The following is a 23403-nucleotide window of genomic DNA, read 5'->3' on the forward strand; positions in this document are numbered from 1 at the left end:
TGATGTGTTTTCTATCCCTATTGGTTTTTACTTTTCCAGAATTTCACATAAGTTGAATCATTCAGTATATAGCCTTTGAGTCTGTCCTCTTTTGCTTAGCAAGTCACATTTGAGACTCATCCATGTTGTTACATATATCAATCCTATATATTGTTGAATATTCCATTTACCAAACTATTTACTACTTGGTTTACAAGGTAGTATTTTTTTTAATTTATTTATTTTTAACTGAAAGATAATTTCTTTACAATATTGAGTTCATTTCTGCCATACATCAACATGAATCAGCCATCAGTTTTAAATGTGAAATACCTGCCTTAGATATTGTGGTTCTAACATTGATATTTTCATCTTTTACAACCTCAGTGACTTTTGTAGTTTCAATTACATTCCTTTGTGTGTAATCTTTTCTATTTTCCTAATGAATACATTGTTTCCTAAGGAGATTTACATCTATTTCACATTTTTGCCTATGTTAGAATCAGGTTTGGAGAAAGCAGCAGAGCACTTTACTTCAGAAGGGTAAGACCACCAAATTGTCGGAATGTCTTTCCCCAGTGTGCACAGTATTGATAATGATGATCGTAGGCATTTTTGTATATATCTTCACATGCTTTTCTCATTTAATACTCACAACAACCTTGAGTGGTAGATGTCAATGTTTGGATTATATAGATGAGGAAGTAGAAGTTCCCTGAGTTAATCAGTTTCCTAGGGACTAACCGCTAGCCACTGGTGGAGCAATCAAATTTGGGTCTTATGATCCATTTTATATTAAACTCATTTGTTTATTATTATGAGAAGAATGGCAAATTAGACTTATAATTTTTACTTTATTTAATATCTTATTTAGTATAACTTTCCTCTGAAAAGAAGAAAACAAGAAACAAAGATGGTCAATAATGGAATTTACTATTATTTAATAGACAGTTATGTAATTGAAGCACTGTCAGTATCCCATTGGGCTCTGTGAGATAAACAAGTGATTAATCAATTTAGGAAGAATAGTGAATTTTGTACAAGGCAAGTTTAGAAGAAGTTTTATTTTTACTAAAATCTTTCTAAGATTAAAATGCTTAATCATAGTCTGTTCTGTCATGCTGTTTCAGATTAAATTCTTTATAGTAATGCTCAGCACACAATAAGTATGTGGTAAATAGTTGTTGAGTGAATATTCCAAATTCTGAAGATCCTTCCAAATTTGGGATTTGCTTTTTAGAGCTTTGAATATTCATGTGCAAGCCCTTTGGCTGCTGTTCTTAACTATGGTCACTTCCTGTATTATTTATCTTTTCTCCATAGTCTTTTAATCAAATATTCCTATTGTTTTAGAATGCGTGGAAAAAATAAATTAGATACTCAGAGGAACTGGGGTGAGTTCTACTAGATTTGAGAGAAAAATTCTGTTTAACAGGTGCCTTTTGGGTCATTTATTCTACATGCTCCACCTGGATATTGCTTTTATCTTTCCCCAACATCCTCCATTCCCTCTTTCTTCTCAGATTCCTATATGGCTAGGTGGCCAGAGCTCACTTGTGTTGGCTTCCTCTGATTAGCTATTTTATAAATGCTGATTAGCTGTCTATTTTATAAATGCTGGATGTTAGAAAGGACAGAGAGGTTTTTGAGCAGAACCCCCATAATTATAGAGTCCAGAGTCCCTGATCAGAGTTGGGGCTTTGTAATTCAGCCAGTATATACTAGAAGTGCAAAAGAGAAACACTTTGGCCAGATAGCAAAGTGCCAAATATATAAATCAGTATTCAGCTAAGGCCCAACATCACTATTACAGAATAAATTTCTAGGAGACAGAAATTGAAAATATTCAAAAATATTTTAGTTGGTATTACAACATTATTATTAAAATGTGAAGGGGAATCAGGCTATTGCAGTTTGGCATTATGGTGCAAGAACAGTAATTTCTCAGCACTCTCAGCTGCTCCTGGGCCTACTGTTCTGTACGTTTGCTTTAGTGAGTAGATGTTCATTTTTAACAGGCACATTTAATAATAGTATTAATCTTTTAGTGCTCATAATTCAGAAAAAATGTTTTCAATAATTTCTTCTCTGAGTTTTTACCTGGGATTTATAGCTTTGGTAAATCTCAAAAATCAGCCTCTTTCTAACTATTGTTGATGGTTGCTGTATATCAGAATTTTTCACTTACATTTCCTAACTGTATACAATGGAATCTCACTCAACCCTTAAAAAAAATGACATATGCCATTTGCAGCAACATGGATGGACCTGGAGAGTGTCATACTGAGTGAAGTAAGTGCAACAGAGAAGAAGAGAAATCGATTGATATCCCTTATATGTGGAATCTATAAAGAAATGATACAAATGAACTTACAAAACAGAAACATACTCACAAACTTTGAGAATGAGCTTATGGTTGCCGAGGGGAAGGATGGGAAGAGGGGATAGTTAGGGAATTTGGGATGGGCATGTACATACTGCTATATTTAAAAATAGATAACCAACACGGACTTACTGTATAGTACATGGAACTCTGTTCAGTGTTATGTGGCAACCTGGATGGTTGGGGGGAGAATGGATACATACATATATGACTGAGTCCCCTTGCCATTCACCTGTAACTATCACACCATTGTTATTCGGCCATACCCCAACATAAAATAAAAAGTTAAAAAAGATTTCAAAACTATGAAAAATTTACATTCCAATCCCAAAGAAGGGCAATGCCAGAGAACGTTCAAACTACTATACAATTGTGCTCATTTCATATGCTAGCAAGGTAATGCTCAAAATCCTTCAAGTTAGGCTTCAACAGTATATGAACTGAGAACTTCCAGATATACAAGCTGGGTTTAGGAAAGGAACCAGAGATCAAATTGCCAATATTTGTTGGATCATAGAGAAAGCAAGGGAATTCCAGGAAAACATCTCCTTCTGATTCATTGACTAAGCTAAAGCCTTTGTGTGGATCACAACAAACTGAAAAATTCTTAAAAGAGATGGGAATACCAGACCATCTTACCTGCCTCCTGAGAAGCCTGCGTGCAGGTCAAGAAGCAACAGTTAGAATGGACATGAGACAGCAGACTCATTCCACTGGGAAAGGAGTACATCAAGGCTGTATATTGTCACCCTGCTTATTTAACTTCTATGCAGAGTACATGATGCAAAATGCCAGGCTGGATGAATCACAGGCTGGAATCAAGATTGCCCAGAGAAATGTCAACAACCTCAGATATGCAGATGATACCACCCTAATGACAGAAAGTCAAGACAAACTAAAGATTCTCTTGATGAGGGTGAAAGAGGAGAGTGAAAAAGCTGGCTTGCAATTCAACATTCAAAAAACAAAGATCATGGCATTTGGTCCCATCACTTCATGACAAATAGATGGGGGGGGCGGTGGGGATGGAAACAGTGACAGATTTTAATTTCTTGGGCTCCAAAATCACTGTACACTGGGACCGCAACCATGAAATTAAAAGATGCTTGCTCTTTGGAAGGAAAGCTATGACAAGTCTAGACAGCATGTTAAAAAGCAGAGACATTATTTTGCGGATAAAGGTCTGTATAGTAAAAGCTATGGTTTTTCCAGTAATGATGTTCAGATGTGAGAGTTGGACCATAAAGAAGGCTGAGCACCGAAGAATTGATGCTTTAGAACTGTGGTGCTGGAAAAAACTCTTGAGAGTCCCTTGGACAGCAAGGAGATCTCAGTCCTGAAGGAAATCAACCCTGAATATTCATTGGAAGGACTGATGCTGAAACTGAAGCTCCAATACTTTGGCCAGTTGATGTGAAGAGCTAACTCATTGGAAAAGACCCTGACGCTGGGTAAGATTGATAGCAGGAGGAGAAGGGGGTGACAGAGAATGACATGATTGGATGGCATCACTGAATCAATGGACGTGCGTTTGAGCAAACTCTGGGAGATAATGGAGGACAGGGAAGCCTGGTGTGCTGCAGTCCATTGAACTCAACTTAGAGGCTGAACAGCAGCAAATGCTTGCTTAGAAAGTGGTGTTGAAGTCTTACTAGTGAGAACAGAGTTGTTTGAATACCTCATTTTCTCTGAACTTTTCTTCACAATTTTTATATTCTTTCTTAGAGTCAAAATTAGTTTATCTTGTATTTTGGAATTTTCCCTCCTTGTGAAATTTTGAGGTGTCAGAATTGACATTCTGTTTTTAATTCATACAATATGGGGAGATTGCTTTTTAAAAATGGAATTTTTAAAAGTGGAATTATATAACCAAAATATAAATGCAGTCCTTCAAGCTTATTTTTATGAATGCTATATGGCATATAGGAAGGCAATAAAGATAATTCTCTGTATTTAACCTGATTTCCTCACTAACACACAGACTAACCAGCAAGAATGCCCACTCATTCCTTAATCCATTACATGAATGTAGCTTCCACCTCCACTTCTTAGTAAAGTGGTTGAAATGGAGTCTCATTCCCTTTTATTTTACAAACATTTAAGGTCTTTGCCCTAACAGAATTTACTGTGTCACTAAGGGATGGTCTCTTACTTTTTGTCTAGTATAAGGAAATAATCTCTTCTCCTTCTCTTCACATCAGCCCTCCTCTCCATTTCTCAGAAATGTTCTAGAGTTTTATAGCTGTGTTTTTTTCTTTTAGCAACATTTCAAGAGTATTATACTTCTTATTGAGATATTTCATGCTCTCTCAATTTTAATAGAATTTTGTTTTTGCTTTTGCTGTGAATGCTCTCAGAAAAAGAGATAAGGGAAATATAGCATGTATAGCATCATGTTTAAGGATATGTTTATGCTTCTTTATGTTGCCTATCAGAGTAATTTTATGTAATATTCTAAAGTTTTAAACTTCTTAGGTATAAGACCTTGACTTATCCATTTTTGCATACCTATTATGGCTAAGTATACTAAGCACTCCAGGAAATGGTTATTAATTCAAGCTGAAGGGAGTGCTTGAGGTTTCTGTATTTTTTGAATGAATGTAACAGTCATGAGTTTGATCATAGTCATCTATATTTACAGAAATAAGCAGATTCTTTATGTATGTATAAACCCTCAGTGTGTGTACAGACTCTAACATGAAATTTTCTTGCATTATCCTTTAGAAGGAATTTTAAACATAACTTTTTTTTATAGGAATTTTTTATTTTATAGGAATAAAATTTTTATTTTATTTTTATTTTTTAGGAATTTTTATTTTTATTTTATAGGAATATTGCACATTTCATTTTTTTTTTTTACTGACTACTCACTTTATTTCCCATGAAGGTGCTAATTGCATATTTTCCAAGCATCTGCAATTAATTAAAATCTTTACAAGCTCTTTAAGCCCAAATACTTTAAACTTTATACTTGAGAAATCTGAAATATAAAATTAAATTAATTAAATTAATAACCAACTGTTATTAATAAAAACCACCTGATCAGATCTAAATTTCATATAATCAGATTTCTAGTGTTAAACCCTTATAAGTACTTACTTATATATTCAGTAGTTAATAATAAATAGTACTGTATTCCAGTTTAACATTTTCACATTAAATAACTGTTTATCAAATATTTGAGAACTTGTTCTGTGTGTTTAACTATAGTAGTGAGCAATGTTAAAAATGTTCAAAGAAAACAGTTTAGGTGATGGAAACTTTAACATTTCATGAAGTGGACAGTCTCCTTTTGGAGAATTGTAAAACAGGGCAGAAGGCAGGAGGTTTTTTATAGGATGAAGAATAAAGAACAAGGAAGAGAAAAATTGAAGATATCTGATTGATTGGGGCCACATAATCATAACCTTGTTTGGAGTGGAAGGACCAGAGTGGACTTGGCATTTGGGGATTGTCTGACTGAACATAGAGCATTTCTGGTCAGGTGGAACATTTATGGGACATGAAAGCTGTCTAAGTTTGGTTTGTTGATATGGTACTCCTGGCAGAGCAGCTGTATCTTCAGCCTAGAAATTTATTTCAGTACTGATAATGCAATGCGGCCTCTACTGTCTTGAAACTTACTGCCTAGGAAAGGATGCATACAATGAATTCACTCTAAGTATAAGCTATTATACTTAGCTTAAGTATTCACTCTAAGTATTAAGAGAAATCTACAGGATGTTTTACTAAGGAGGTGATGTTCAGAAATGTTTAATCTGATACCTGAATACTTGAAGTTAACCAGTTTGGTATAATAATATCTCTTTGGTCTTTGTCCCTGGTTCCTGACAATGAAGTCAAAAGTTTTAGCCCATGAAATTTTCTAAGTGATGGAAATGTCTTTCATTGTTCATATTCAACACGCTTGAATTTAAGCTAATGAACTGACTCATGGTGGGATCTCTAGATAGCTTCAAAGTGGGGATTGGTCATTAGAAAGACCAAGCTTATGATTGGCCCTGTCCCCTTTCATGAGAGGAGGTGAGCCTGGAAATTGAGTTATAAGAACATTTGAACCAACAAGATTCCGAGAATTTCCAGGTTGGTCAGTGTTTTGATATGTTGGGAAGGTGACCCCCTTGTAGAAGGCATGACAGGTCTCCATCCCATCTTCCCTGCATACTTTACCCTATGCATCTCTTCCATCTGGCTATTGCTGACTTATATCCTTTAAATAAATAAACTGGTTATCATAAGTAAAGCACTTTCCTGAGTTCTAGAGAATTGTCAGACCTCAGGAGGGGTTATGAGAATCCCCGAATTTGTAGTTGGCCAGGTAGAATTGCAGGTTGCTTGGTGACTGCATTTTGCAGCTGGCATCTGAAGTATGGAGTCTTGTGGGACTGAGCCCTTTACCCATGGGATCTGTGCTAACTCTGCATGCTGTCAGAATTTAGTTGAATTGATAGACACTCATTTGACATTGAGGACTTAGTGTTGAAAAGAAACCACATGTTTGGGTCAGAAAACAATACAAGCCAGACAAAAGGAAGTAGAAGAAGATTCTAGTAGAGAAATAGCAAGTATGCAGATTCTCAGGTGGGACAGGTCTTGACTTGTTCCAGGATCTGAAAGTATGGCTTCAAAGGTTGTAAGCAGATGATAGACAAGATCAAATTTGAAACTTATTTAAAAAAAACATTGTAAAGACAGCACTTGACTTGACACTCCAGGATGTCTGGCTCTAGGTGAGTGATCACACCATCGTGGTTATCTGGGTCATTAAGACCTTTTTTGTACAGCTCTTCTGTGTATTCTTGCCACCTCTTCTTAATATCTTCTGCTTCTGTTAGGTCCATAACATTTCTGTCCTTTATTGTGCCCACCTTTGCATGAAATGCTCCCTTGATATCTCTGATTTTCTTGAAGAGATCGCTGGTCTTTCCCATTCTATTATTTTCCCCTTTCTTTGCATTGTTCAGTTAAGAAAGCATGGCATCCAATCCCATCAGTTCATGGCAAGTAGATGGGGAAAAACTTGACACTGACAGACTTCATTTTCTTGGGCTCTGAAATCACTGCAGACAGTGACTGCAGCCTTGAAATTAAAAGATGCTTGCTCCTTGGAAGAAAAGCTATGACGGACCTAGGCAGCGTATTCTTTGCCGACAAAGGTCTATGCAGTCAAAGCTATGGTTTTTCCAGTAGTCATGTACAATGTGAGAAGCTGGACTATAAGGAAGGCTGAGCACTGAAGAATTAACGCTTTAGAACTGTGGTGCTGAAGAAGACTCTTGAGAGTCCCTTGGACAACAGGGATATCAAACCCGTCAGTCCTAAAGGAAATGAACCCTGAATATTCATTGGAAGGACTGATGCTGAAGCTCCAGTACTTTGACCACCTGATGCGAAGAGCTGACTCATTGGAAAAGACCCTGATGCTGGGAGAGATTGATAGCAGGAGGAGAAGGGGACAACAGAGGATGAGATGGTTGGATGGCATCATCCACTCAATGGACATGAGTTTGAGCAAACTCGGGGAGATAGTGAAGAACAGAGAAGTCTGATGCATTGCAGTCCATGGGGTCACACAGAGTTGGACATGACTGACTGAACAGCAACAACAAATGACAACACAGAATTGGAGTGGTTAGAAGCATGGTTACAGGGAGACTGATTAGGAAGCTGGTTGCAATGTTCCACAGAACAGAGAGGAATGACATGGGAGACAAGGGGGGTAAAAGTGGAGATGGTCACATAGAAGATGACACAGAAAGCGCCCCTGTATGTCTTTTGAAGCTTATAAAATATTCTTGTTTCTGAAGAAATAATTATACAAGTAGTAAATTCAAAGCTTTATTAGTGAAAGTTGAGATTCAGGTGATGTAGAAGACCTAGCATATGTACATATTTGTGTGACCTTGGTTAAGCTGTGTAATCATCTGAATCACATTTTCTTAATTTTGAAAATGAGAACAATAATTCTTTTTCTTCCTACTTCATAGAGTTAGAAGATGAAGTAAGGTAATGTATGTCAGCACTTCATAAATTTGTAGGAGAATGCGACTTCTCATCTGTATTCTTCGTCTCATCAAAACTGAAAGCAAAATAAAAGCTAGTTGGATTACATTTCTTTTTTGGATATTTTCATCTGCCCTACTTATAATTGAGTCCGTATTTCAGGAACAGTCAGTTCATAGAGGTGCCCCTGATCTCTTTGTGTGTATGAACTACATTAATTTCTCAGAGCCTTAAAAGAGGAGTGTGGGGTGTGGGTGTAACTGTAGGGCTTCTTGTTTCATTTTGAGCTGCGAGGGAGAAGAGAGATGGGAGTGATTAGTCAGCAAGGGAGGAATGGTTGCAACTTCCAGCCTGGAGGTATCTGAAGAGGGAGTGGCATGTTGACAGCCGGACCCAGGTTGCATTCTGCCAGTTGTTGAACATTTAGCAGAGCTAGTGGAGTCAATTCATTGTTGATTAGACGGTCCCCAGAAATAGAAGAATGTGGCTTTCAGTTTAGTGCTTATGTGGATAACTATCCTAGAACAGTTATTTTTATCGTCAGGGCAGAGACTGTCTTATTCACTGCTACATCCCCAGTACCTAACAGCATATCTGTACTGTGTCTCCCTAATAAAAATTTGTTGAAGGAAGACATTTTTGTAAAGCATCTTCATAATGTTTACTAAACTTTCTTAGATCATGTTTAACATGTACAACTGTGCTTATGAACATATTTTTTTTTGATTCTCGGAAGCATTCTGATTCTCTGAAATGTACTATATACTCATGTGGTCCACAGAGTCTAGTTGGTTCTCCCTTCTTAATGTCTCTCATACCTGTTCCCTCCCTCCATCCCCATTGCCACTTCCTTCATTGAATCCCTTGCCTTTCCTGGATTATTGTATGGGTAGTTTTTGAACTGATATCCTACCTTCAATCTTATACCCTCCAGCCTCCCTTCCCATTGCTGCCAGAGTGCAGCATCTATAAGATACAAACTTTAGTCTCCTGTATTTAAGTATTTAAGGATACTTAAATAATTCCTATGAGTTTCTGACCATGATGTTCTAATAGACTGATATGTCATAGTCATATACAAGGTGATAGATGTATGATAGTATTTGTGCTGTCTCTCATGAAAATGAGTCCAGAGAGAGATAAAAGCCATATTTATATATTAGCTTTTAAATGGTTCATGAAATCACAAGGATAGAGCAAGATAGAGCAGCTAAAATGTCCATTGTCAGTTTTGTTTTTGCTACATTATATAACTAGAAAGAACATACTTCTAAACTAGACTTTGCCAGGAAGACACTCAGTGCTTTTTTCTAGAATGTTTTCATTATGGAAATATCCTCTTTCCTTACTTTTATTAATGTTTTGTCAGTTTGTTGTAGATGATAGGTTTTGTTTATTTTTGATAGATTAAAAGCATTAATAGAAGCATGCTATACTTGTTAATACAAATATTATACACTTTTATAGTTATATATTTCTAACCCTTCAAGGAATGAACCAAAAAACAAAAAAGATCAATATGAATATGTCTTTCTTCTCTCATCTCTACACTTCTAATAGGTTGAAATTGTGTTTCTAAAAGGAGTTATTGCCAACTGAGATTTATTTGTCTTTGTCATGAATTGAGGAGTATAATGCAGTACAAACAGTATGGTATCATATCAACAGTGGGATCATCTTATAGGTCAGGAAAGGTTGGCAGGTCAAGAGAGTTGTGGTAATACAAATCCAAATAATATTTTATCCCTTTAAAAATAAATTTTCATCATTTTGTATTAGTATTTTCCTTTTATCAAATAGATAAACATGTTTATGTTTATCAAATAGATAAACATGTTTATGTTTATCAAATAGATAAACATGTTTATGTTTATCAAGTAGATAAACATGTACAGTGGAATATTGAGTTTATTTCTTATTATATTGTACTTATTTTATGAAGGCTACTTTATAGTAAATTTTAAAGAACCATATTAAATGATTTTATGTATTAAAATGCAATTAATTGAAGAATTCTGCCTGACATGTCAGAGTTAGATCTCAGAGCCAACAGAGCAACTGAAAATTAGGGGAAACCCCAGGCAGCAAAGCAGTCTCAGGGAGGGTGAAGCCAGCTCTGCCTCAGTCCTTGGCAGAATCTCACATTTCACAGCTGAGAGGAGACTCATAGGAAACACTGCTTAGAAAACAGCGGCAGAAATGTCTGTTTAGTTCTTTGGCCCATTTTTTTGATTGGGTCATTTATTTTTCTGGAATTGAGCTTCAGGAGTGGCTTGTATATTTTTGAGATTAATCCTTTGTCTGTTGCTTCATTTGCTATTATTTTCTCCCAGTCTGAGGGCTGTCTTTTCACCTTGCTCATAGTTTCCTTTGTTGTGCAAAAGCTTTTAAGTTTCATTAGGTCCCGTTTGTTTATTTTTGCTTTTATTTCCAATATTCTGGGAGGTGGGTCATAGAGGATCCTGCTGTGACATTTCTCCAAAGAAGACATACAGATGGCTAACAAACACATGAAAAGATGCTCAACATCACTCATTATCAGAGAAATGCAAATCAAAACCACAATGAGGTACCTTTATACGCCAGTCAGGATGGCTGCTATCCAAAAGTCTACAAGCAATAAATGCTGGAGAGGGTGTGGAGAAAAGGGAACCCTCTTACACTGTTGGTGGGAATGCAAACTAGTACAGCCGCTATGGAGAACAGTGTGGAGATTTCTTAAAAAAATGGAAATAGAACTGCCATATGACCCAGCAATCCCACTTATGGGCATACACACCGAGGAAACCAGATCTGAGAGAGACGTGCACCCCAGTGTTCATCGCAGCACTGTTTATAATAGCCAGGACATGGAAGCAACCTAGATGCCCATCAGCAGACGAATGGATAAGGAAGCTGTGGTACATATACACCATGGAATATTACTCAGCCGTTAAAAAGAATTCATTTGAATCAGTTCTAATGAGATGGATGAAACTGGAGCCCATTATACAGAGTGAAGTAAGCCAGAAAGATAAAGACCAATACAGCATACTAACACATATATATGGAATTTAGAAAGATGGTAATGATAACCCAATATGCAAAACAGAAAAAGAGACACAGATGTACAGAACAGACTTTTGGACTCTGTGGGAAAAGGCGAGGGTGGGATGTTTTGAGAGAACAGCATCGAAACATGTATACTATCAAGGGTGAAACAGATCACCAGCCCAGGTTGGATGCATGAGACAAGTGCTCGGACCTGGTGCACTGGGAAGACCCAGAGGAATCGGGTGGAGAGGGAGGTGGGAGAGGGGATCAGGGTGGGGAATACATGTAACTCCATGGCTGATTCATGTCAATGTATGACAAAACCCACTACAATATTGTAAAGTAATTAGCCTCCAACTAATAAAAATAAATGAAAAAAAAAAAGAAAACAGCAGCAGTTGGAGCTATAAAGACAAGTCAGAGACGAGATACAGTAGTTGAGCACTATGGGCTAGAGAGAATTTGCAGCTTGAATCCAGGCAAGGTAATTCTCTATTAGAATAGAAATCTAATAATCCTCAGAAAAACCTAATAGAATTCAGTGTTTCTAGAAAATATTTTCTACAGTGTCTAGTTTTCTACAAAAATATTAAACAGGTAATTAAGCAGGAAATTGTGACCCATGGCCAAGAAAAAATAATCAGTAGAAACTCTTGGTAGCCCAGATTTGAATTTATCAAAGATTTCAGTACAGCTATTTTAAATGTTAAAAGAATTAAGAGAAAACATGTTTGAAGAATTAAAAGAAAGTGCAGGTATGTGAATAAACAGATAGGTGGCTTCCCCAGAGCAAGAATATAACCTGTGGAAATTATGGAAACTAATACAATCAAAACAAAAAGAAACCTCGTCTTAGACCTGAAAGCACAGTTACTATAAAGTTCTTGCTGGGTGGTCTGAAAAATGTTTGAAATTATCAGGGGAAAAAAAAACAACAACAACAACAGCAAACCTGTTGACTCAAGAGAAATGACCGTATGCAAAGAAGAGAAAGAAAAAAGGTTGAAGAAAAATGAGCAAAACTAAGAGAACTGTGAAGTAGTCTAATATGCAGTTTTTTGCAAGCATGGAAGGAATGGCGAGAAAGAAGCATAAAAATATTTGAAGAAGTAATAGCCAAAAGCTTCCCAGATTTAGTGTAAAGCAATTGATAAATCCAAGAAGGTTGTAGAGCCTGAAGGAAGATGCTGCTGCTGCTGCTGCTGCTAAGTCGCTACAGTCATGTCCGACTCTGTGCGAAGAAAGATGAATACAAAGGAAAACCTTTCTTAGACACATCACAATCTAACTGCTTTATGATAAAGAGAAAATTTTGAAAGCATCCAGAGGAAAAAAATACTTGTTGCTTACATGTCAAGGAAAAAAAAACTGAAATTATTTTTGCTAATGAAAAAGTCCAAGCATTTAAGGAAAAAATTATGCTGTGTGCTCCGTCATGTCCAACTCTTTGTGATCCCATGGACTGTAGCCTCCCAGGCTCCTCTGTCCATAGAATTTTCCAGGCAAGAATACTGCAGTTGGTTGCCATTTCCCCCTCTGGGGAATCTTCCCAACCCAGGAATCGAACCTGTGTCTCCTGCATCTCACAGGCAGATTCCCTACTGTGCCACTAAGAAAAAATGAGAATTTTGGAAAACTTATGTCCACCAATAGCTTTCCAGTACCTTGAAAGACATTTTAAAAAGATACTGATATTAAGAAATATGATTTTTAAAAATATTGTATAGTTGAAATGTGTTAACATTTGAAGATCCACATAAGGAAGATATGGATATTTTAGTGAATCATTATTTTCCAAATGACCAATGCACAGTGTTATGAAACCACTCACTGATTTAAAAAAAGATCCATTCAAAGTGCATGGTAGACCTATGGATTTTAATGTAACAGGATATAGAAAGTATATTAATGATGGCTTCAGATTCCACATTGCAACAACTTTTTAAGAAACTGCCATTCATCAATACTTAGTGTAGTATCAAAGGAGAAGAACTACACCTATCTATAAAGGCTATTAAATGACTTTTCCCTTTCCCATCTCTTGAGAGACTGGATTTTCTGCATATTTTTCAACCAGAACAACATATTGAATGCAAAAGCAGATATAAGAATCCAAATACCTTCTTATTAGCCAGACATTAAAGAGACTGTTTAAAATGTAAAACATAGTTCTTTTGTTTTGCAATTTGTAGCTATTTTCATAAAACACTATCTTAATGTATGTTAATATATAATGATACAGAGTTTGTTGTTATTGCTTTTAAACTAATGAATTGTTTAAAATTCTGAGTTTAAACTTCTAATACAGTAAATGATATTAGGTATAATCCACATTAACACAAGCTCTTTGGGCCAAAAAAGCTTAAGAATTATTGGGTTGATCAAATAGTTTGTTCAGAAAACCCAAACCAATTTTTTGGCCAACACAATACTTTGGTAATTCTCTGTCTGCACCTTTTAGATAGCAGATTCCTTTGAGAGAATCAGACTGGAAAATTGGAATATCTTGTAGCTTGGGAGATTAGTGTTCTTCAGTACATGATGACATTCAGTTTTTGTCGATATCCTTGATTATTTTCAAGTGGACCATGGAGTAGTATGTTGTTGAGTGTGCCGCTTACTGCCTCTAAGGGCAGCCTTTCCTTTTTCCCTCCTGATACTTGTTTCCAGACCCTTTATTTTTAGCCCGGAATTTTACCAGGAAAACAATAAGGGACTTTTGCAGTGGTGACTAATCCTTGTTTTCTTTACTTTTCCTCCTTTTATTATGTTTAGAGGTTATCAAGGGAAAGCTGTTCAAAAGGTGTTGGCAGACTTCAGGCTTCAGTAGAGGCCTGCACAGTCAATAGCTGTGATATTCTGAGTTGTTATTCAGTTTCTGGGAAAGAACGTTAAACATTTGAAATCAAAGAATCATTGAAGTTTGTCACATATGGTGTGAAGAAAATTTGTAAAGTGTACCCACTAGGAGAAATTCGTCCAGAATTGTTTTTCAGTCCTGCTTATTGGTTATAATCTGTTAAATGCACCGTGACAGTGTTTGTATTTCTTTTCTACCAGGTGATATAACCAATCTGCCAAAAATAAATTTGTTATAAGGGATGTTCATTACATAAAATGTGTAGTAAATGTATTTTAATTTTGCATTACTTTGGTCTTTGACAAAAATAAACCATTGCAAAACAGTAAAAAAAAAGCCTACCTACCTACTTGCATGAAACTATGAAACTGAATAGTTTCCAGCTTTCCATATCTTGCTATTCATCCTACTTTTTCCATCATTCTTAGTGACTTTGTATACTTAATTTGAATTTAGAAGGTCCCTTACTATTAATGAGCTTGTAAAGATTTGATTGTCATTTTAAGGCTTATTGTGGTTATAAAATTATCAGGCAAATGTTCCTGTACTCTCTCATTTGGCTTTTTATATATTTACCTAATATTTTTGGTAGTCTTGAAATTTGCATAGTGAATAGGAGCACTAAAATTTATTTTATACTTTTATTTCTTTGATAGTTGAATAACTTGGAAGTAATTGAACTGTCAAATTTTTCCTATATCGCATATAAGGGACTTCTTAATGATTTACTTTTTGAACCATATTTTGTTTTACTTTTGAAACGGTGTGGTTTTTTTCCCCTCAGTGCAAATGATTATGGTTCTGAAAGTCACATAGAGGCCTTCACCAGAATATAAGACTTCTAATTTGAGGATCTCAATTAGCAGTATTTATTTGGGGCTAGAAATAAGACCTGATTATTTATCAGCTGTTTTCTTAAACCACAATTTTCCTTGTGTTTTTTTAGGCTAGAGATGAAGAGGAAGCCTTTCTGGATTGGAGCGATGATGATAATGATGAATTTGACCCAAGCACACTTCCAGATCCAGATAAGTACAGAAGCTCTGAAGAGTCAGATAATGAAGATACGGAAAATAAAATCAGGTATGTTTTTACTGTTGGTAGCATTAAGAATAGAAATTCTCCTTTTAATAAATTCAAAAGATGTGTGGAGACAAACATCTCATGCTCTTCTCATCATTTTAGAGGCCCTTCTACTGTTCCTGTAATACCTGTTTAACAGATACATGGGTGATAGAGAGTTGTATCTTTTTCTTGGTCTATTCTTTTCTTCTCTCTCTTTTTGATTCTTTATGCTTAAGTATTTGATCCACTAGGATATATTTATTGCAAACAGAGATAAGATTTTATTTTGATTTAGTGATGAGATTATTGTTAAAAATTATCTCTGAATTTTTAAATCACGTTCTTTGAAATAAAAGTAAGAAATGCATAAAATAATGGAAAACTCATATGTAAACAGACCTCTCATATATAAACAGCCCTCTCTCAAATGTGGACTTATTTGTTGCCATGCCAAAACCAGAAATGTAATGAATGGAATGACTTGCTCAGCACTTGTTTTCAGAGTACTATGTATTAGATTATATTGAAATTCTATTGATTTAAAAGTTGAGAATATTGAGCAGCATGGACATTCTAAATCAATGAGCCTGTTTAGGCACAAGGAGGATACTAATGCTGGATGAAGTTAATGTGATTGAAGGGGAGAGGAAACTGGTTGGAACCCCTCAAATGAAAAGTTTGGAGTTGAAAAAAATAGGCCCCAGAGAGCTATAATCTGGCTTTAAGCATTATGAAGAGGTCTCAAAAAGATTATCCCCTTAGAGAAATGCTATGGAGAGATAATATCATTTACTCTTTATTTTAATCTTGTGCTCATCTAGACATAGAATTATTTTATGACAGTGAAAATGACCCATCCAAAACGCAGTCTTCCCATGTGATGCCAGAAACTTGAGATATTTACTATTGGACAACTAGGTTATGGACATAGTAGCGTTCTTACCCCAAGAAGCGTCACAGGTGAAAACAGTTTGTTAGGCTTTAGAAAAAATATATAGATGGTAAGAGTTAAATAGTTTAGGTTCAGAGCATAATGTTAATCTTTAGAAATTGACCTCTAAGAGTAAATACCTGTATTCTGCTTCAGAGTGTGCATGTCCAGACCTTGATGAGCTTTCAGTATGGTTAAATTTGTTGCCCTTTTTATTCTTATATAAATGGCCCTCTTTCAGAGTAGTTTATGGGATCTCCATTTCGATAGGTGGGGTGTTAACACAAATGACTTTATATCAGTAACTTCCAAATGCTCTGTGTAATTTTTCTCTCTGAACGGAACTTGAATTGGTTCTTACAGTTTGTTATTTGGCCATGTTTTCCATATCTCTCTCACATAACTTGAAGACATAGGGCCAACTTTTGAAGTCATTGGTACGATGACAGCAATCCTTCTGTATCTGATTTGTAAGGATTTTTTTCTAACATTTTTGATAGCTTCTGAGTTGTTCTTAATCTTCAGACAGCAGACATTTCGGTTCATTCTTTTGGCATTTCTTACCCGCTTAGTGACATTTCTCCGCTACCTCCTAGTTAATATGACTTCTTCTCTAATAGTTTCACATTTCATCCTTTTAATTAGCCTGTAAATGCTTTGTAGCCAGAAACTCTTTTTATATCAACACATTCAGCTCCAGCCTCTACTCATCTCTCCAACATTAATGTAATAGGCACAGAGAAGGGCCCTGAAATAGTTGCATTGATTAATTAACTGAGGAAGGAGATTTATAGGGTAAAAGAGAGAAGTATAATGATAAGCAACTATACAGCTGATCCTAATAGCTTAAATGATACAAGAAATGACAGAATATGTTGTTGGAGAACTGGAAGAAGCCAAGTTCAGATAGTGTAATGGTGATGGACAAGACAGTAGGAATACCTTGAGAGATGCCAAAGCAGATAATTCCATGGCAAGGGTTTAGACGGGAGATACTGTTTTATTATTTTGTGTGTTTGTTTTTGGCTGTGGTCAGTCTTCTCTGCTGTGCGGGCTTTTCTCTAGTTGCCGTGAGCAGGAGCTACTCTCGGTTGCAGTGCATGGGTTTCTCATTGCGGTGGCTTTTCTTGTTGTGGAGCACAGGCTCTAGGGGTCACAGGATTCAACAGTGTGGTTCCTGGGCTTTAGAGAGCTAGTTGTGGTACACAGGTTTAGTTGGTTCATGGCATGTCGGATCGTCTTGGATCAGGGATCGAACTCATGTCCCCTGCATTGTCAGGTGGATTCTTAACTGCTGCACCACCAGGAAGGCCCCAGATTGGAAATATTTAATCATTATGTAAAAATTAAAATAGTTTTAAGTTCAGGCATAACTGGTAACTACACTAGAAGAGATTGAAAGGAATTGAGAAACTTTGGTTTTAGGCCAAAGGGAAATTATCTTTGGTTGAAAAGAATATCAACAAGGGCTTTATTCCATTAGTGCATTTAGGGGCTTCCTAGCAGTTTTGTCTTCTGTATGAGCATGGTAATTATCTAGTCCAGCCTCCTCTCAGATGAAAAAAACAAGCTTTCAAAGGATAAAATAATTTGTGGTCACAGTACAAGTTAAGGACAGATCAGTGTGATCTGCCTGAATCAAATTGATTCCTTGGTTCTCCAATCAGGTTATATAGAATTACTCTGGCATTAGGAGAGATAGTTAAGGAAAACTACATCAAGACAAACGTAATGTTATTTGACTGAAGGTCTGATCCATGGACTAATCATAGGGTAGATTTGACTGGACCATGGTTTCCCAGCCTCAGCACTACTGACATTGTGGCCCAGATGATTCTTTGTTTTGAGGGGTTTGGGATGCTGTGGACTGTTTAGCATCATCCTGTACCACTAGCACCTCCTCAGTTGAGATAGCAATTATTTTCAGACATTGCCAGATATCCTTTGGGGAGGAAATTCTCTCACAGTTGGACAACCACTGGACTAAACCCCAGGATGGCAGAATGTATTACTAGTGCCTTATTGCCCAATCCCTCATCCAAGGTAGGCTTTGTATTCTGTCCATTTAGCCCTAGCAGTTCTTCTCAGACAGGGCCTTCAATCAACTGGGATCAGTATACGAGATAAACCTGTTTTCCATTCCTGGTCTAGAGGGCAAGGTTTAGGGTAATTTGCAAGTAATAGTCCACATGTGAAACTTATACTCTCATTTTCCCTTCTCTCTTGAAATTACTTTAGTGGCAATAAATAAAGATACATGTAAACTAAAACCACATTGTTTTAGATAAGAGAAAGTATTATACATTAGAATTTTGACAGTAGTAATTGCTTCTCCTATGCATAACCCAATATTCTTGCCTGGAGAATCCCATGGACAGAGGAGCCTGGGAGGCTACAGTCCATGGGGTCGCAAGAGTCGGACGCGACTTAGTGACGAAACCACCACCACCACCACCACGCATAATGATAGCACCAATACAGTCTCCCTGTATTGTTCCAGTTTTGCTACATCTTTTTTTCTTTCCCTCTCATGAACATAACTCAACCCTAAGATTTTGTGATGTCAGCTTTAGACGACCCTCCTGGCTTGTTCACGGGTTTTATTTGGTTCACAGTTTCTAGCTTCTACTCAATAATTGCAGCAACAGCTAGAGTGTTCCAGCCTCTTGGTCACCCTCACTGCCACTGTTCTCTGGATATTAACTATCATTTTCAGATACGAGTTTGTATGGGACTGGTTATACCAGTTAGAAAGTGGCTTTTAGTCCCACACTAAATAGTACGAGCCAATTTCTTTGAAAGTTCCCTTTGTGTATTTCTTTTACCTTCACTTTGGTGACACCCATAGATATCCAGCTCAAGTAACGCTTTGGTCTCTCTACATGGAAAGGTACTTGTAGGAAACAGGCAAAGGAGAGGCAGATTTAGTGGAGGACAACTGACCTTGGGATCAGTAATTCCTCTTTAGGAAGATCTGATAGGATTTTAAAGAGTTTGTACTTCTGTCCTTCTCAGCTTGGTATTTAGCCACAGTAGAATGTAAACCCTCCTTAATCCTCTATAGAATTATCAGAATTGTCATTTCTGTCACTGAAATTCAAAAGAGATTCTGATGTATGAATCAATTCCTTTAAATTTGCATGACAAAAAGGTGTCTTGCTTATAGTATGGTCAATTATATGACCCTCAGTTCCTTTTAAGGGATTTTAAAAACAAATGCTGCTGTTAATAGCTCCATTTATCCACAGAAGCAGAGCTATGAAACACAGGGAGTGGGTAATCTACCCGTCGTATAGAAGAATGTCAGCTGGTTAGTCAGTAGCAGATGCCTGAACTCCATTGGCAGCTCTACACTTTTGTGCGCTATTTTTAAAACTAGGTAAGGAAGAGAGAGCTTACTTTGATGTTCTCTGATTTCTTTTCTTATCTTCTTCCTTGTTATAGTTGGTCCAGGCTGTGTTTTACTCTGTGGCTTTCATTTCTGATTCCTTCTATGGAATTAGCATAGGTAGATTTAATACAAAATGTTAGGATTTCTTGTTGTTAGTGTTATTAAAAATAGAACACTTTGGTAGAAAACCTGGCTCTTTGTTGCTGTGAACTTTGTGACATCAGAGAATTCATTGGTCTTCTGGGAACTACATGGAATCATGTATTCTTGTCTCCAGTGAGTTTTGATACAGATGTTTTATACTTTTTGAGGACATATGACCTCAAATATTGCATGCCATTATCTTTGTACTTATAAATGATTTTTCATTTTTTTATCTCCAAAATAGTCCATATAGTAGAGTTATACTGCTTTCACAATAAACATTTTGAGAGGCTTCTATATGTGATGCTAAGATTTGGAGAAAGAACTTTCTGCTTTATTTAAATCACATCCTGATTGCTTAAGAGTTAAAAATATCTTTTTGATCTGTAATTTCTGGCTTCTTGTCACATTTCTTCCATCCATTCTTTCAACTGAGAATTTTTTTTGTACCTATCCTGTGCCAGGCATAGTGCAGGTACCGAGGATAAAACATTAGGCAAGAAAACTACCTTCCCAGCTTTGACAGAGCTTTTAGTTCAGTGGAGGTTACAGACGGATAAGCAGACAATTACAGACTAGCGTGTTGGTTAAGTATTGTGATCTGTGCACTGGTGGAGGTGGTGGGGAGAGGTGTAGGTCGGCCTGAAAATGATGTGCCTAAGTCTTGGGCTTGGCAAACTATAAACAGCTTCCTGAAGGGTGTGATGGCTCAGCTAAACCTGAAGTGAGTTTAAGTTATAAGAGAGCAGGGAGAAGGGTAAATTGCCTTTCTAAAGAGTATGGCCTTTGGTGAGACAAGTACCTTTAACCATATTCCAGTTAAACTCTTTTTTCAGTAAACGTGTTCCTTTTAGCTGTGCCTCACAAGCTGAGAGAAATTTGGTTCTGAGCATGTAATATAAGATTAATTTTTGTATATCTTGTAGCATTCATCATGTTTGGTTTATGGCCATCTTCATGTGGATTGCTAATGATGTGAAAATTTGCAAAGTGTTGAATACTAAGGAAAAGAAGCAGCTGGATGTTCCAGATATTCATTATCCAGTCAAATTAACTTTTCAATATTTATAATCTTAACGTTTTTCAAACAAAAAAGGGAAAGTGAAAAAGTTTGTGATTAGACTGTTACTGCATTATGTCAATGTTTTCTTCACAGACCGCAGTCTCTGGCTAAGGCAGATTGCTTTATGTTGTTATGTAGTGGGGTATTTGGTAGATTATTTTAGGTGGTCTAAGATCTCTCACATGTGTAATTTGTAGTGAGACTGTTGGCATAATTTAGACATAAAACCTTTATATGGATTGATACCTTTTCTTGTACAAGGTAAATTTTCACATCTAATATAATTAGCTATTCTTTTTGCTTAGTCTGACACAGCTCTTAATCAAAAGGCTGATCAAGGATTTTTGTCTGTTTTTTCCATTTGTTGGGAGTTTTGTTTTAAAAATCTGTTTTATGCTAGTTTTCTGTTTCTGAGTGAACTTGCCCATCTTTAAAAGTTATCTCTTACTTGAAGGAGATGCACTACTTTAATCTGTGTGGTCTCTCTTAGTGTTGTTCTGTGATAACTCTTCAGTAAATTTTTCCCAGCAAATACCTTTCCAAGACTTTTTAGTCAGCTTTCTTTATATGTGGGAGATTGTTTCACCTGGAAAAGAAATATGTGTACATCAAAGATGAATTTGGGGGGAAGGAAAATTCCCAGAAAGCATTTTCCTTTCTTAACTGGTTTTAGTTGGGGCTTGGTGTTACACATTATGTGTTTTATATAAATTGATGGAATCATAAGTGCTAAATATAGGGGATGATTTTTGAAGGGGTTGTTTTTCTTACTCAGAGTCTAGGTGATTGTTAAATAGGATTGGCTATAGTTTTCACTTCCTTGAACCAGTATTCACTGGTGAATCTAGTTGTGGGTGGTAGATATGGAAAGAAGGTGGCTCAGCTTGATGATATTATTAATGACTTTATTATGTGCCTGCCATTCTTTCCTTTTATTCTTTTTAACTTCAGGAGGTATATCCCTGCTTCCAGTATGCCTAGCAACTTTCAAGAGAAAATCTCAATCATCTCTTCTTTGTGAAATACAAAGTTCATGACCTATCAGATTTCATAGAGCTTTTATCATAACTTAGTGAGTTGTGAATGATGAGTTAATTTACTTGACTTTCTTTAAATTGTATTCTTTTTGTCTTTCTCCCTTTTGCCATTGCACTGAAACAAAAGCATATCCTGTTGTGATGTAAAGAATGAATGGAGAAACTTCCAAGGCAGATTGTTGGGGTAGCAGGGAGGCAGGGAGTAAGCCGGGTGTAGGGGGTGGGAAGGCAGTATTTTTTGTCTTCAGACTCTTAAGGGAAAGGTTGCTACCCACTGAGGAAGGTAAGGTATTATTTTCTGGGATGAGAGTTGGGATAGGGAAGACGTATTTTAAGAAACACAGTATTTGAGAAGCTCCCAGTTGGACCTTACTTGTTCCTACAATTATTGAGCAGAAGCATGAAAGTGAAAGTCGCTCAGTCATGTCTGACTCTCTGCGACTCCATGGACTATACAGTCCATGAAATTCTCCAGACCAGAATACTGGAGTGGGTAGCTTTCCCTTCTCCAGGGGATCTTCCCAACCCAGGGATTGAACCCAGGTCTCCCGCATTGCAGGCGGATTCTTTACCAGCTGTGCCACTGGGGACACCCCAAGCTAGAAACAGTGCACTAAGTAAAACTCTCAGGTTTTACCCTGTGCGTTCCACTCTGTCATTTAGCCACCATTAAATAACTGTTACTCAATGACAGTGGTTAGGTTTGCCACTTTTCAGAAGTGCTAGGATCTCTGAGAAGTTGGATGAATGGTGAGGATGCCATGAGACCAGAATGAATCATCTCTCAAGGGTGATGAAACACCTCGAAGGGTTCTCTTGGTTGCTGCCATGATGCCGATGCATGGCAACTTTGCTTTCACTGAAAAGACTGTTGAAAATGATACTTTCTTAGGACCATCCTTGAGAGTGATGCCACCCTTTTTTTTCATTTCACATTGCTTCATGTAGAATATATTAATGTCAATGACTATATTATATCATTTTCCTTATCCATTCCCTCTTTTAGAATCTGGGTTGTATCCATGCTTAGTTTTTTGGTTCTTGTTATTTGGTTTTGTTTTGTTTTTGCTATTGTAAGTAATTCTTTAATGGATAACTTGGTTGAACATCGAGTTTTCTCTCTCTTAAAATCATTTGAAGGACTAATGAAGAGTAAGATGAAAGTGTAAAACTTAGTTTCGCCAGATAGTTAGGACACTGGGGACATGATTGGGTAGATGATGATCATGAATATTAAAAACTAATTAGTGAAAGTAGTTCGAGGAGAAAAGCTAATGTGCTTTTGGGGAGCAGAAATGTTTTACATACAGATTAGTAGCAAGATAAATCCATAATATAAACTGAACTCATGTGAATGTTTAAACTTTTTTTTTAATCTGGGAGAAGAGGAATCATTATGTCTGTCTTCTAAATTGCTGCAGAGCAGAGGTTCTTAACCTGGACTTGATGGATGAACTTTAAGGGAATCTCAAACAGGTTTATTGTGAGATGGGGGAGCCAAACTTTCTGCCCTT

The 23403-nt window shown here is 36.6% G+C and overlaps 1 protein-coding gene across 1 annotated transcript in view; it reads left to right on the plus strand.

Moving 5' to 3' along the window:
- DDX10 (DEAD-box helicase 10) overlaps positions 1–23403 on the plus strand; it is a 284268-nt gene that overhangs the window by 243014 nt on the left and 17851 nt on the right. Inside the window, exon 17 of the mRNA XM_043898607.1 lies at positions 15205–15341. Coding sequence (XP_043754542.1) covers positions 15205–15341 — 137 coding nt within the window. The remainder of the gene's footprint in view (positions 1–15204; positions 15342–23403) is intronic.

Source organism: Cervus elaphus, chromosome 1 (assembly GCF_910594005.1).
Source record: "Cervus elaphus chromosome 1, mCerEla1.1, whole genome shotgun sequence".
Classification (NCBI taxonomy): domain Eukaryota; kingdom Metazoa; phylum Chordata; class Mammalia; order Artiodactyla; family Cervidae; genus Cervus; species Cervus elaphus.